General features: G+C 49.2%; 1 protein-coding gene across 3 annotated transcripts in view; it reads left to right on the top strand.

Annotated features, from left to right (window-relative positions):
• The first annotated feature begins 2,969 nt into the window (after positions 1-2,969).
• Positions 2,970-14,441, top strand: part of Mapkapk3 (MAPK activated protein kinase 3) — a 33,614-nt gene continuing 22,142 nt past the window's right edge. The window contains exons 1-2 of one of the 3 annotated variants that reach the window (XM_087562347.1): positions 2,970-3,216; positions 3,349-3,625. In XM_087562347.1, the coding sequence (XP_087418473.1) occupies positions 3,401-3,625 (225 nt within the window). In that variant the 5' untranslated portion in view covers positions 2,970-3,216; positions 3,349-3,400. Of the gene's footprint in view, positions 3,225-3,348; positions 3,626-14,441 lie in introns of all 3 variants that reach the window. The other 2 variants (XM_087562348.1, NM_001012127.1) reach the window with 2 other exon arrangements.

Genomic DNA, 14,441 nt, shown 5'->3' with positions numbered 1-14,441 from the left:
TGCCTGCCCCAGCCTCCCGGAAGCAATACTTTAAAAAAAATTTATTTATTTTATGTATATGAGTACACTGTAACTGTCTTCAGACACATCAGAACAGGCATTGGGATCCATTACAGATTGTTGTGAGCCACCATGTGCTCACTGGGAATTGAACTCAGGACCTCTGGAAGAGCAGTCAGTGCTCTTAACCGCTGAGCTATCTCCCCAGCCCCAGAAGCAACACTTCCAGATTGCATGCCTTCCTTCAGTCTCTTAGATCTTGGGTCTGATTGTTATGATCCCACCTGATCCTAGATACAGCTAGGCACAAATGTGTGTGCATACATGTGTCTGTATGTATCTGTGTATGTGACTATCTCTGTGTGTCTCTTGTGTGCACTGTGTGAGCGCATGTATAAGAATATAGTTGCACATGGCAATTCATAGAGCAAAGAAAGAAACTTCATGTGAGGAGGTCATTACTTGACCTCCAACTTTGAGCCCAACTTTGAGGTTGTGCTTTGGGATTGAGATGGGGGGAGGCGGTTCTCTCTTGCTAGTTGCTGACTTCAAGCAGGTCATGTGACTTCTCTGGGCTTGTTTTTCTTGTGTGTTTTCAGTGTGTATCTAAAGGGATGGTCATATCTTCCTTCCTCTGCCTCAGTGAAGCATTCAGGTAGAGCATTTCCTGGTCTGCAGGAAATTCTTCCTAATGGTTAGCTGAGGCTTTTATTTAGGGACCTCTGCTTCACTATGGCTAGCTTGAAGGTTGCCTGGAGAAGACAGAGTTACCAATTCTGAAGAAGACAAGGTACCCATGAATAGTTGAAGCACTCCTCACCAGTGGTTATCAGGAACAGATAGAAGGGCACCGGGTTCCTGCTGGCCTCTGACAGTTGTAGAGTGCAGCCCAGGCACCTTTGTGGGTGTTGTGTGCAAGGTTGGACATAGCTGCCTTTGGGTGGGAGAGATCGATCCTGGTGGCTGCACTTCTGAATGCAGTCTGTAGATGGCAGCAGAGACCTGCTCAGAAGGCGCTTGCCTGTGGCGTCACCTGCTCTGTAAAATCTGAGCTTTGTGGGAAGTGACCTCGAAATATCAGTTACAGGATAAGATGGGATAAGAAGTGAAGGTCTAAGCTCAGAAGGGGAAATTTTTTTATTGTTATTTTTTAATTTTTTTCTTTTATTGGATTTTTTTTTAAATTTACATTTCAAATGTTATCTCCTCTCCTGGTTTCTCCTCTGGCAACCCCTTATCCCAGTCCCCCTTCCCCCTCCTCCATAAGGGTGCTCCCCCACCTACCTACTCACTCCCTTCCTCTCTTCTCCCTGCCCTGGCATTTCCCTACACTGGGACATTGAGCCTTCACAGGACCAAGGGTCTCTCCTCCCCTTGATGCCAGACAAGGCCGTCCTCTGCTATAAATGCAGCTGGAGCCGTCAGTCGCTTCATGTGAACTCTTTTGTTGGTGGTTTAGTCCCTGGGAGCTCTGGGGTGTCAGTTGGTTGATATTGTTGTTCTTACGGGGTTGCAAACCTCTTCAGCTCCTTCAGTCCTTTCTCTAACTCCTCCATTGGGGACCCTGACCTCAGTCCGATGGTTGGCTGTGAGCATCTGCCTCTGTATTTGTCAGGCATAAGCCTCTCAGGTGTCAGCTACATCAGCCTCCTGTCAGCATGCACTTCTTGGGATCTGCAATAGTGTATGGGTTTGGTGACTGTATTTGAGATAGATCCCCAAGTGGGGCAGTCTCTGGATGGCCTTTCTTTCAGTGTCTGCTCCACATTTTGTCTCTGTATTTCCTCCTGTAAGTATTTTGTTCCCCAGAAGAGGAAATTTTAAAGTTAATAGAGAATCTGTCTTTGGGATGGAAGAAAGGAATTTTAATGTTAATATCGATTGATGATTGATTGATTGATTCATTGAGATTTTGGAGACAGTGTTTCTCCATGTAGCAGTTCTGGTTGTACTGGAACATCTCTTTGTAGGCCAGGTTGGCCTCAAACTGACTGAGATCAGCTTTCCTCTGCCTTCAGAGTGCTAGGCTAATTTTATTTTATTTTTAAAAACATAGCCTCAGGGTTGGGGATTTAGCTCAGTGGTAGAGCGTTTGCCTAGAAAGCGCAAGTCCCGGGTTCGGTCCTCAGCTCCGAAAAAAAGAAAGAAAGAAAAAAAAAACCAACCAACCAACCAAACAAACAAACAAACAAAAAAAATAGCCTCACGATGTAGCCTAGGTTAGCCTCCTAATCCTCCTGCCTAAGCCTTCCTCGTGCTGCAATTACTGGTGTTCATCACCAGGGCCAGTGGCTTGAAATAGAATCTAAAGCTCAAATCATGACAAAGTGAAAAGTTGATGCAACTGACCAATGGGAAATCAAGATTTCTGGGTCAAGAACGGCCCAGGTATGTTCAACTTACGGCTGCAGGCTGTAAGAGGTCCAGGAAAGCACGAGTGTGGCCCAATACATTTGCGACAAGTGAGTTGCAAAGTCAAAAGTTTGGTGTATAGAAAGGAAAGCTGGCCAGTGTTAGACAGATGCCCTAAACCACCAGGGAATGAAGAGTTGCGAATTGAACAACCACATGTCCCAGGGCAGACTGACAAAAAAATTCAGAAGTTGAATTCTGAAGCGCTTAGCTATCTGGAAAGTTGGGAGTCTAAACCGCCCCCTGGCAGCAAGCAAAAAGAACACTTCACTCAAGAGCCCTCAAGAGAAACAAAATGTCGTGTGCTGTAACTTTTCAAGATCAGGGATAAAATCCGAGGCTGGTACAACAGTTGGAGGAGTTCCTACCAGTGTCACAGGGCGCTGAGAAAGTTACAGACACTTGAGGAGGCTACGCCCCATTTTGTCCCGACTCAGGGGCGGAGCTTGCCAGGGGCTCTGCCTTGGCCAACCCAGCCTGGACTTGTCTGGCCCTTTAAGGCTGACCTAGCGGGGCCCCAAGTCCAGATGACGCGCCCAGAAGGGGGATGGGGGGTCACGTGGGGCGCGGACCGCGAGACTCTGGGTCCAGGGCTCCCCTCCGCAGCGGACTCCAGGCCTCACTATCTCTTGCCCCTCTCGCCTACAACATGACTTCCGTCTAGTGCTTTGCCATCAAGTGCGCCTTCGCCTGGCACGCCTTTCCTGGGCCCCTATATGGCCGTTTCTCAAGACCTGGCTGCTTCACTGCGCCGGACTCCTCAACTCCACATGTGCCTGGGCTGAGGGATCACCTCCCCCTGCTGTACGTAGGTACTCTCAGGCAGTTTCCAGCTTGTCTTGGCCCAGCAGCCCAGTCAATCTAGTTCTGGAGAAACCAAAGCTGGGGTGTGTCCAAAAAGTCTCGATGGGGAGTGACTCTTTCCCTTTCCTTCAGGTGCCTCTGGACGTGCCAGGCTGGGGCTACCTACAAGCGCCCCGTGGGGGCCATGGATGGCGAGACGGCGGGGGAGAAGGGGAGTCTTGTGCCCCAGCCAGGTGCGCTCGGTGCGCCCGCCTTGGGCGGTGCTCCGGCCCCAGGTGTGCGACGGGAACCCAAGAAGTACGCGGTGACTGATGACTACCAGTTGTCCAAGCAAGTGCTGGGTCTGGGTGTGAACGGCAAGGTACTAGAGTGCTACCATCGGCGCTCTGGGCAGAAGTGTGCCTTGAAGGTTAGTGACCCATCATCTCTCGGAGGGCTGGGATGACCTGGAGGGTCCAACAGCAGATACCTGTGGGTGTATCTATATTCGGGGCCTCTATTAAACATCTACACTCAGCATCATGTTTTATTTTTATACTCTTCCTCTAGCGTCAGACTCATGGTCCTCTCAGCCTCACACATGCGGAAACAGGCTAACACAGGCTGACCTACCTAAGCTCAGGGTGGGTCCCAAAGAGCAAGGGGGAGGAGTCAGTGTGAGTAGAGCTGTTGTACCGGAAGGCAGGAGGGAGTGGCTGTGCGCTCTGGTTCTGGTTTGGGCTTGTGTTTAGGCGCAAAGGATGCTCTTACTCTTAGCCATCCTCTGCAATTAGCTCCTGCTACAGGAATGGGTCTAAGTTTCCCTCTGCTTGAGGGCTGAGCTCCCAAGGCTCAGAATGGGGTTGCTTCCTCCTCACGGCTTCCGACTGCTGAGGCAGGACTATAAGCCTCTTTGACTGCTGGGCTCTTGATGAGTTGGTGGACCCTTGTGGAAAGGGGCAAACTTTGCTCCTAGGCTGACCCACCCCGGGCAGACGATGAGGAACCACTTACCATATCATACTCCCTAGAGGCTGGCACATTGATGTAGGTGGAAGGGGGAGTGGCTTGGAGTAGTTGATCTCACTACCTGAATCTGGTTTGGGCAGTCCAAGAGGCCCTACTCCTACCCGTGTCCTCACCCCACCTCTACCCCGTACTCCAGAACACCTTGAATTTTTTGTCACTGGGAACTAGACTCAATTAGAGGTGGTGCCATTGGCACCTTCCTGGAACATCAAGGTGGAGAGCGAGTAACTCCTGGAAGTTCGTAAAGTTCTGTTTTTCAGGAGCCCAGGGTGCAGAGTCCTGTAGCTGTGGCTGTAATCTCTACCTTGTGTCTGTGCCAGCTCTGTGACCTTGGGCGATAGCCGATTTTGTTCAGGGAGAGAACGGGAGTTGATGTGAACTCAAAATGAGATAAAACACGTGGCGTACTTGATCTAGGCCTGGAAGAGGCCTAGAGAGGAGGCTTCAGCAGTTTCTTCAAGCACAAGATCCAAAAGAATTTTACTGAGCGCCTGGGCCCCGTTCTTTGTCGTTCCCTGGTGTACCAGGCTGAAAGCAGAGGAGGTTGGCTCTCAAGCGGGACCCTAGAGGGGATTATGACGGTGGGTCGAGGGCAGGGTAAGGACTGACTTGAGGGCTGGACCCTAGGTTCTTTATTCGTTAACCCAACAGTAGAATAGCGCTTTGGGGTCCCAGGCAGGGGTGAGAAGGTGGCTTTCCTCGTGGCAGATAGGTCTGAGGAGATGAATAATGAGCCTTATCTTCTCCCTTACCACCAGTTGTCCTGCTTGAATTAAGAGGCAGCCTGCGTGAGGGTGAGCGGGTGATTGAGGCCAGAGAACCTCTTCTCAGGTTTGAGGCTTTGACCCTGACCTTCTGGGGATCACATATTGTGAGCACAGTGGGGATGAGTGAGAGCCTGTAGCCTGTAACCCAGGCAGTTGCAGCTTTAAGCAGGGCTGGGCCTACGCCTCCCCCATAGATGAAGTGTCTGACTAATGACTGGGGGAACTTGTGGCTACAGCAGCTTCCACTCTAGCTCCTCCTATTTTAGGGCCCCACCTTCTCCCTGTCCTGGTCTGGGAACAGTGGAGTTCTGAAGTAGTTTCACCTCTGTTCCCCTTAAGATTATGGGTCAGCATGACTTGAAGGCTCTAGGATCTGGCCCTAAATTTACCCTCCAGGGAGAAAGAGATTAGATGTGGCTCTCATTCTAATTCTTTCTGATCTTGGCTCCTACTCTCCAGAAGGGACCTGCTCTACCTCTGTGTATGTGCTGTTTTAGTGGCTTGGCCTTGGGGAAGGAACTAGCACCTTCTCATTTAACAGTTTCTGTCCTCTGCCCAGGAGAGGAAGGATGTATGGGGAACTTCAGCAGAGTAACAGACCGGAGCCCAAGGAGCTCAGCCAGGCCCTGAGTGGGTCCTAACCCTCTCCTCAGCTGCTCTAGTTCAGCCTAGGAGGTCATGGGCTCTGTGCCTTCCTAGATCCATAACTCAGATAATTAGGCTGGCTTGGCTTGATCGTGTAGCCTGAATTTTTCATGCCCATCTTTGGGCTTTATTGCCTGAGGGGTTAGACAGAACCTAGCAGGAAGCCTAAATGCAGCAGGCATCCATGAAACAGGAAGACTGTGGTCATTGTCCCTGTAGCTACTGTCATTCAGTGGGGCCCTAGCGGAGCAGGTCCGCCTGCCCCCTTCCCCTTTCTCTCAGCTTCCGACCACTGCTCATTCTGGTTGTGTCCCATGCACAGCAAGGCCTCTCTTCCCAGGCCAACTTCTGTGACCACTGGAGCTTTTTGTGGCTCCCCAAGCCCTTTTGCTGTATCATTGGAACTGGAAAGGGGGAGTGTGTTCCTTCCTAGGCCTAACCGATGAAAAGCAGATGTGACCACGGCACTAAGTACCTTCAAGTAAAAACATGGAAGACCCTGGGGAGACCGGGGAGGAGTACACGTAGGAGGAGTAATAGGATCCTTTATTCTGCTTCTACTGCTACACAACAGGACTAGGGACCCTTCTCTTCCCCGCTCTGGGCTCCCAGGGCCTCCTCTTCTCTTCTTTGTTAAAGAGAACAGAATGGCTGGCTGGGTGGGGTATCTTCCAGATGGGGTCTCTCCAGGGAGCATCCTCCTTCTAATCTGAAGATCAGAGGGTGACTGGGCTCCCTCATGCTCTTTCCATTGGTGCTGATGGCAGGTAAGCTAGGCTGATCTAGATGTGTCCTGTGTAGGAAGGACCACAGCGACGTTGTCCGGAAGCACATGCCACAGAGAATCTATTTCCCCTGATAAGATTGGAAATGACACCCTCGAGACCAGGAGAGCTTGCTTGGCGTCACCAGGGTCTTAGATTTGACTCTATATACTTTGAGCCTCTGAGTATGGCAGACAAGACTTGAGCAGTTCAGTCCTTTGGTTTTTGTACCCATAGGTCTTTCCTCTGTAATGGTGCCTGCCATTCCCACCTATGCAGGCTCAATCCTGCTTTCACCTCTCCCAGGAAGCTGACCCAAGTTTGTGAATTTTGGAGCAATGGAGCCTTCTTTGCCCCTAAAGCTATTCTGTCATTGAATCAAAACTACCCCCAGAGCACCTAGGTCCAGGGCTTGGCATATAGCAGTGGCTCATAAATTCTTATTGACATCACCAAACTTGCCCTTCAGGGTTTTGGAAGGAGTTTTTTCCAGTCTCTATTAACCACAGGGAAGGCTGTTTCCCAGCCTAAAGGCCTGGAACTTCACAAAGGAATCAGCAGCTTCACTTTCCCAGTCAGAGGTACTGAGGAGGTCTGCAGAGGAAGGGAGTGTCCTTTTGTATGGTCCTTTCTGTCACCTACCTGCCATTGGGCCACACCTGTGAGCACAGGCTCTCTCCACCCAGAATGGCAGGGAGAAGCCTGAAAGAGAGTCAAAGGCCAAGTGTGTGTGTGTGGGGGGAGTTAGGGTGAAGAGGTAGGGATTACCCCGCCCTATAGATCCATGGGCAGAGATGGCCTGTTGAGGCTGGTGCTGTAGAGGTGGAATTGGGGCTAGGTGGGGCTGCCAGGCAGGCAGGCTTTCTCTCCCTAGGCAGCCACCACCCCCTCACCTACCGTTTCCTTATCAGTCAGATCAGCCCCTGCTCCTTGTTACTTCCTCAACAGGTCAGAAACACATGGATGGGCCAGAGGCCCTGCACAACAGAGTCCCTGGAAAGGAAAGGGGTTCACTGCTCAAAGGTCCTCAGCACTTAGAAGGGAAATATCTGGTAGAGGTTCCTGAACTGGTGGCGCCTACCAGTTTGGTTAAACAGGTTTCAGGAGAGCATCCGGCCTGCAAAGTGTCTTAAAAGAGGGTTCAGATTGGGCTTGAGTGTCCTGAGATTGTTATACTAGGGGCTTCTCAAAAAAAAATTTTTTTTCCCACTTGGCTGGAGAATGTTTTACATGACACTGGATCTATAGATATATAAAATAGGTATACAGCCTATACATTTGCTGATAGTAAATTGTAAGACATCTATTTTAAAATAATTCTTTGTCATGGCTACAATATGACTAGTTACCAAAGATGAATGCAGAATGTCATATTATTGAGATAATGTGCTTTTTAAATTTTTGACATAAAGACATTTTGGCTGAATATTTGATTTCATAGGGCTTGGGGTATTTTCCAGAGCTGATCAATATTGTGATTTTATAGTTGTTAAGGCTTTTTTTTTGGCATAAATATACAAAGTGACAGAGAGTAGTAGTAGCACAGGCCTTTAATCTTAGCTCTTGGGGGCTGAGGCAAGTGGATCTCTGTGAGTTCGAGGCCAGCCGGCGATGCATTGTGAGATCCTGTCTCTAACAAAGAAGAATGGGCTGGCCAGATCGCTGAGCACTCAAGAGCACTGACTGGTCTTACGGAAGGGTGGGAGTTCCGTTCCCAGCACCCACATGGCGGTTTACAACTGTTTATAACTCCAGTTCTAAGGTATCCAATGCCTTCCTCTGTGCTCTATGGGCATCTCACACGCACACACAGGGTGCACATTCATACATGCAGATAAAACACATAAAACAAGAAACAGAAGAAGTATGTTTGAGCCCTTTTCAGAAATTGTTGGAAATTCTGTCCTAATCTCAAGCCAAAATCCATTTTAATGAAATTTTTTTTAAATGTAACTCAAGTCAACTGCTCTAACAGCAGTTCTAAAAATCAAATATTCTAACAATGCGATCCAAGGATGTAATCGTGTAATGCATGCTGAGGGATGCAGGTAGGGAAATAGTAAAGGTCTTGTTTTCTGTAATTAAACCATCGTGTGTCTGTAAGAGCAGACAACTAGAGCAGACAACTTGGTAAACGTGTTCTTTTAAAGCCACTGCCATTCATAATATACGATTGTATTAACTCTCAACAGAGGTGGCTTCAGGCAGGCGGCTTCTGTGTCGCCTGGCATGATGGTGTGCACATCGCAGAGTTGTGTTGTGTTCAGAACCAAGGATGCAGGGAAGGAGTGTGGACAGCACAGGCCACACGGCAGCAAGCACCTTGGCTGGCTTTATGTTCAGGAACCTGTACTGTCGCCAATGTTTTGGCAACTCCCACTTTCAGTTAGGCAACCCCACACAGGGTCTAAGCCACAGTTTTTTGTTTTTTTTTTTTTTTGGTTCTTTTTTTCGGAGCTGGGGACCGAACCCAGGGCCTTGCGCTTCCTAGGCAAGCGCTCTACCACTGAGCTAAATCCCCAGCCCCTCTAAGCCACAGTTTAAGAAGCTATACTTTAGGGGTTGGGGATTTAGCTCAGTGGTAGAGTGCTTGCCTAGCAAGCGCAAGGCCCTGGGTTCGGTCCCCAGCTCCGAAAAAAAAAAAAAAAAAAAAAAGAAAAGGAAAAAAAAAAAAAAGAAGCTATACTTTATATCATGCTCCGATGAAAAGTGGGCTGCCAGCATACCTTTGAGATCCCCCCTGTTCTGCCAGTCTTCCAGAATCTTCTCGCCACTGTACCGTTTCATCTAGGAGCTAATGCCAGCATCCCTTGGTATTATAAACTTAAAGGTTTTCTTTCTTAAAAAAATATTTATTCATTTGTATGTATATGCACACACTTGGTTGTGTGCATGCCATGGCCTGCATGTGGAGGTCAGAGGTCAATATGTAGCAGGAAATTCTTTCCTACTTCCATGTGCAGTCAGGATTGAAGTCAGATTGTCAGTTTGGTGGCTTACTTGCTGAGCCATCTCAACAGCCCTGGCTATATAGATTTTTAAAATTAAGAAACCTCGTGTAGCTAGACAGTGGTGACATTCCTTTAATCCCAGCACTCAGGAGGTAGAGGCAGGCAGATCTCTGGTCTACAGAGCAAGTTCCAGGATCGGATTATAAAGAGAAACCTTGTCTCAAACAATCAAACAGACAAACAGACAAACCCCTATGTATATACATGTGTATCTGTATGTGGGTACCTACGGAGACCAGAAGAGGGTGTTAGATCAGTTGTGAGATGCCTGCCTGACTTAGGTTTTCTGGGAAGTAAACTCAAGTCCTCTGGAAGAGCAATAAGTGCTCTAACCACTGGACTATCTCTCCAGCCCCTGGTTCTGTGGATTCTGTAACTCCTGTGAATAGCTGACAGTTTTGTAGAGAAGTCTATCTGGCAGGTCCTGTCTCCAATGTACAACTATGTATTGTTTTAATGAGTCCTTATCATTTTCCTTTTATGAACGAGGACATTTAGGCTCAGAGAGACCACAGACTTGCCCCAAGTACAGATCTAATAGATAGCAAGACTTGAGCAAAGCCCAAGAAATTTGATGCCAGTCTTGGCACAACTTGCAAGTCCTTGAGGACGGGAAAGTCTCCGAGACCTGACTCTAGAAGGATGCAGGCTTTGCCCTCTATAATTGTATTGGGAATCTTTGCAGTCCCAGTTTAGCCCTGTGTGATAATGCTGGTGTTTGCCTCTATCTCTCCAGTTCACTGACTGGGTGGATGTTTCTATCTGTGAATTCTCAGATGTGATTGGATGAGGTCAGTATACCAAGGTTATAACGAACCTGGGGCTCCTTGGACTGTATCCATCTTGTCTCAGGCCTCATGAAGCTGAGGCCAGTGTATCATAGACACAAAGTCTGACTGTTGAGTGGGCAAGAACTCTCTGCACTGGGGTACAGAGGTGTGGTGGTTTGAATATTCTTGGCCCAGGGAATAGCACTATTAGGAAGTGTGGCCTTGTTGGAAGAAGTGTGTCACTGTGGGGGTGAGCTTTGAGACCCTTCTAGCTGCCTGGAAGCCAGTAGGATGCTGCCATGCTTCCGGCCATGATGATAATGGACAGAACCTCTGAACCTATAAAGCAGCCACAATTAAATGGTGTCCTTTATAAGACTTGCCTCGGTCATGGTGTCTCTTCCACAGCAATGGAAACCCTAACTAAGGCAAGGGGTGGGGTGGGGCTTTCTGGAAGGTGTTACCCTCTTTAATTCAGACCCCTGGTCTGAGAAAGAAATACAGTGACAGAGAATGGTCTGGCGTGTGTGACAGTATGTCTGGTTTAGGTCCTTAGCACTTGCTGTGGGGTACCACTTCCTCACTCTTAGATCAGATCCTGGCAGGATGTGGCTGGTTTCAGTGACCAATGTCACAGGCTTGTGAAACAGTGGAGGGACTGAAGGGTGTTGGGGGGGTGGGGTAACTGGTGAAGCATCATTGCTAAGAGTGCAGAAGAGATGTCTGGGTCAAATGGGCTATTGTTCAGGGTCTGGTCTCCATGGCAACAGGTGTCTCTTTAGCTTCAGATTTGGGGTAGTAGTTTTCCTCTTTGCATTATCACGGGAACTGGATAACCCTGGTTCTCTTGTTCTTCACCCTCCCGTGTCCCCAACCTTGTGGCTGTCAGCGGATGTCCAAGTCTGCCAGCCGGCCATTGCGCAAGAGGTGAGAATGGTAGTAGTTATCTCTGTGGTCGAACCTGGGTTTGTGTGTATGTCAGAGAGCAGGATTTACCCTTGGCTGTATTCATCTTTGCATTGATAAGGAGACGGCTAGCACACACTCTCAGAGGGTAGGGGCTCTGGCACAGTTTTTTTTTTTTTGGTGGTACGTTATTGGCCCATATATGGACTCTACTGAGTTCCCTCTGCATCCGGAGGAACCAGCCCTCACAGGGTGGAGAGAATGGTATGCAGGAAGCTGGGGTTGCCCAGCTCTCCCCTCCCCTTGGCCTTTTGGAACTCAGTGGATTAGATTGCAGGGTTTCAATTGTGATAGGAACCCTGCTGTGTGAGAACCACAGAGGCTTTCCCCTGAGCTGGAATACAGGGCTCTGGAATCCAGGACACCCTGAAAGCCTTCTCAGCACAGGACAGACAGAAGTGCTGAGAGCATGGCTTTCCCTTTTAGTGCAGGTTTGGGGCTAACTTGCCACTTTGTTAAGATCAGGCCTTAGTCTTTGCCACTTCTCTGCAGGTGCCGTTTCTTCACTTCTTTGTCCCTTCCATTTTTCCTTTCTCACCTATTCCTCCCACTGTGGTTCATCCTTCCTTTCTTAGGCCTTGCCACTGCTTATTTCTGGCATTTCCGGCCTGGACAGGCTCCCTCTGCTGCAGACCACAGGCTAAGGGCAGGCTGAGGACAGGGCAGGACAGGTGCTATGGATTCATTCTAGTCAGCCTACCGCTCCCCCATTCTCAGGGGAGGGTGGGGGTGAGACAAGAGCAAAGAGCATCTGGCCGTACCCATGCCACTCCCAAGGTCCCCTCCTGCTGTCAGCTCTGACCAGGTGCTGGCAGAATAGTGGAGTCAGGCGCACTTGGGCTGTAACTTGAGGCGTCCCTGTGGAGAGTGGGAAGCCAACTTTAGCTGCGGCCTCTCCTTATTGGACCTCTTTATGGCCCAACGGTCTAAGATTATTGCTTGGACAACAGTGTGGCTAGGCGCATTATTACTCCTGAGGTTACCTGGCCAAAGTCAGGGAAGGAAAGGACTGGGGTCTTACCAGAACCTCAAAGCTAGCAGAGGATCCTAGGAGAGACTGGGTGGACTTAGAATGTGAGTTACAGCCTGATTCTGTTTCTGCAGGGTGGGACAGAATGTGAGCTGTCCCTACACTATCTGGCATGATCCCCAAGACTTTTTAGACCATATTTAATTACTCCAGTAATCTCAGAGGCTATTTCCAGACTCTTCAGTGGCCTGATCAGTCACACCCATTGCTCCCTTCCCAAGGGGATCAACCTCTACAGAGGACCGAGAACTTGTCTTACAGGTTTCCCCAGCATGAACATGACTCTTCTTGAGATGTGTCTCCTTGGTCTCTGAGGCAGTTAACCAGGTGAGCTGGCTGAGAGCGCCACTTGCAGTCAGCAGAGCGTGAGAATGGTCACCATTCCCTCCGTCATGGCTGCAGCCACAGAAGTTCAGAAAGGCAGAGTAACTCACCCACGTTCACAGAGCAGGGTTGTGTCCAAGCTGGGCCAGAGCCCAGGCGTGGCAGGTGGCCAATTCCTGACTCTCCGCTATCCCTCCCTGTGTGCCACAATCGACCCATCTGTAAAATGAGGGGCTGGGTGCTTTGGTTGGCAAAAGGTCTTCCTTCTGACTGGGGTGCTTCGGGTGGGCAGGGATCATGAACAGTGCCAGGGAAGTGGGCAGGAGGGAGTCCTGCTCTCTGTTGGGGTTACCCTTACAAGCAGTTGAGCTGCAGGGTGGAGGCTGGCCAGAGGATGCTCCAGAGAGGCTGTCCCTATCCACTCAGTGAACACTGCTGCCATAGAAAGTGTCAGATACATGATGCTACCAGCAGGGTCTGTAGACAGTTAAGAGACAGGAAGCTCTGGGGTTATGACTCAGATTTGGGGGACTCCTCTCCTTTCTCTTCCAGGGCTCAGTTAAATATTTGAGTCAGGCTGACCCAGTGCCAGGGAACATTCCCCCAGAAGGCTCAAGAGAGCAGAAATGATTCACTATAGCCCATTCCCTTCACAAGGGTGTCCCTTGGCAGTGCCAATCCACCGTCCTGGTCCCCAAGAGGGTAGGGTCTCTCGCAGTCTCCTGCTCATGGCCATGACTCCATGTATGGCTCTTGGAGATAAGAAAATTCTTCCAGAAGGGTACTGGGGACTTAAGCATACTCTGGATGGACAAAAACAGGACGATAGAGGGCCTGGGAATTGGGGAGGGGGGTCATGGTTTGCAGGAAGCTGGCAGCCTGGACACATCACTGGTGCTTCTGGAGGAATCTGAATGGAGAGATCGCTGCCTACACTCATGCAAACCTGTATGGGGAGCTGCAGAGACATGGACGAAGCCAAGGGAAGAGGGAAAGATGCTAAGCTGAGCGGTTACAGACTTCAGGAACTGCAGGGCTGGAGGATAGGCTCAGAAGGTCGCTTGCTATGCCTGTGAAGGGACCTGGGCCATCTTCTCTGTCATCACTTCATTTTAAAAAGTTTTTTATTTTATTTATGTGCATGGATGTTTGGTCTGCCTGTATGTCTGTGTATCACATGCATGCTTGGTGCCCCAGTAGCCCTGGGAGTGGAGTTACAGACAGTTGCAAGATGCCTGATATGGTGAATTGAACACAGGTCCTCTGGAAAAGCAACCAGTGCTTGAAACCCCTGAGCTGTCTCTCCAGCCTCTCCAGCCTCTCCAGCCTCTCCAGCCCCACGTCTTCCTTCATGTCCGTGACATCCAGAGTACGAGAGACTATCCACCATTCTTCTGGGAGTTACAGATGTACTGGGTCCCTTTGCTTTAGAACTGGCTAGAAGTTGAGTACCTCAGCACATGTCATCTGTGCGTGGCCTCACTTGCCCAGGTCACCCATGCTTAGATGGAGTAGCCACTGTCCCCTCTAACCCTGTGCCAGCTACGTGGTCATGGCTATAACACAACTGACCACTTGAGGCACCTATTTTTGGCCAGGTTTAGATCTGCTTGTGAAGACAGACCACCAGAAAAGGGACATTATTTCTGAGATCAAAACAAAACACTGTACTTACTAAAGTCTCTGCTCTTATGATGAAAACATCCTCTCTTTTATACTGTTGTAGAATAAATAGTACTGGGGTAATGTCTGACAAATGTAGTAGTATATTTTTTGTATAGTTTAAACACACACATACACACACACATACACACATACGCACACACACATTTGTTTTTTTTTTTTTTTTTCTTCTTTTTTTTTGAAACAGAGTTTCTCTGGGTACCCTTAACTGTCCTGGAATTCTCTCTGTAGACCAGGCTGGCCTTGAACCCACAGAG

The sequence above is a fragment of the Rattus norvegicus genome, chromosome 8, assembly GCF_021556685.1.
Source record: "Rattus norvegicus strain SHRSP/BbbUtx chromosome 8, alternate assembly SHRSP_T2T, whole genome shotgun sequence".
Classification (NCBI taxonomy): Eukaryota; Metazoa; Chordata; class Mammalia; order Rodentia; family Muridae; genus Rattus; species Rattus norvegicus.
Note: the sequence above shows the minus strand (reverse complement) of the source record. Positions and strands in the feature narration are given on the sequence as shown.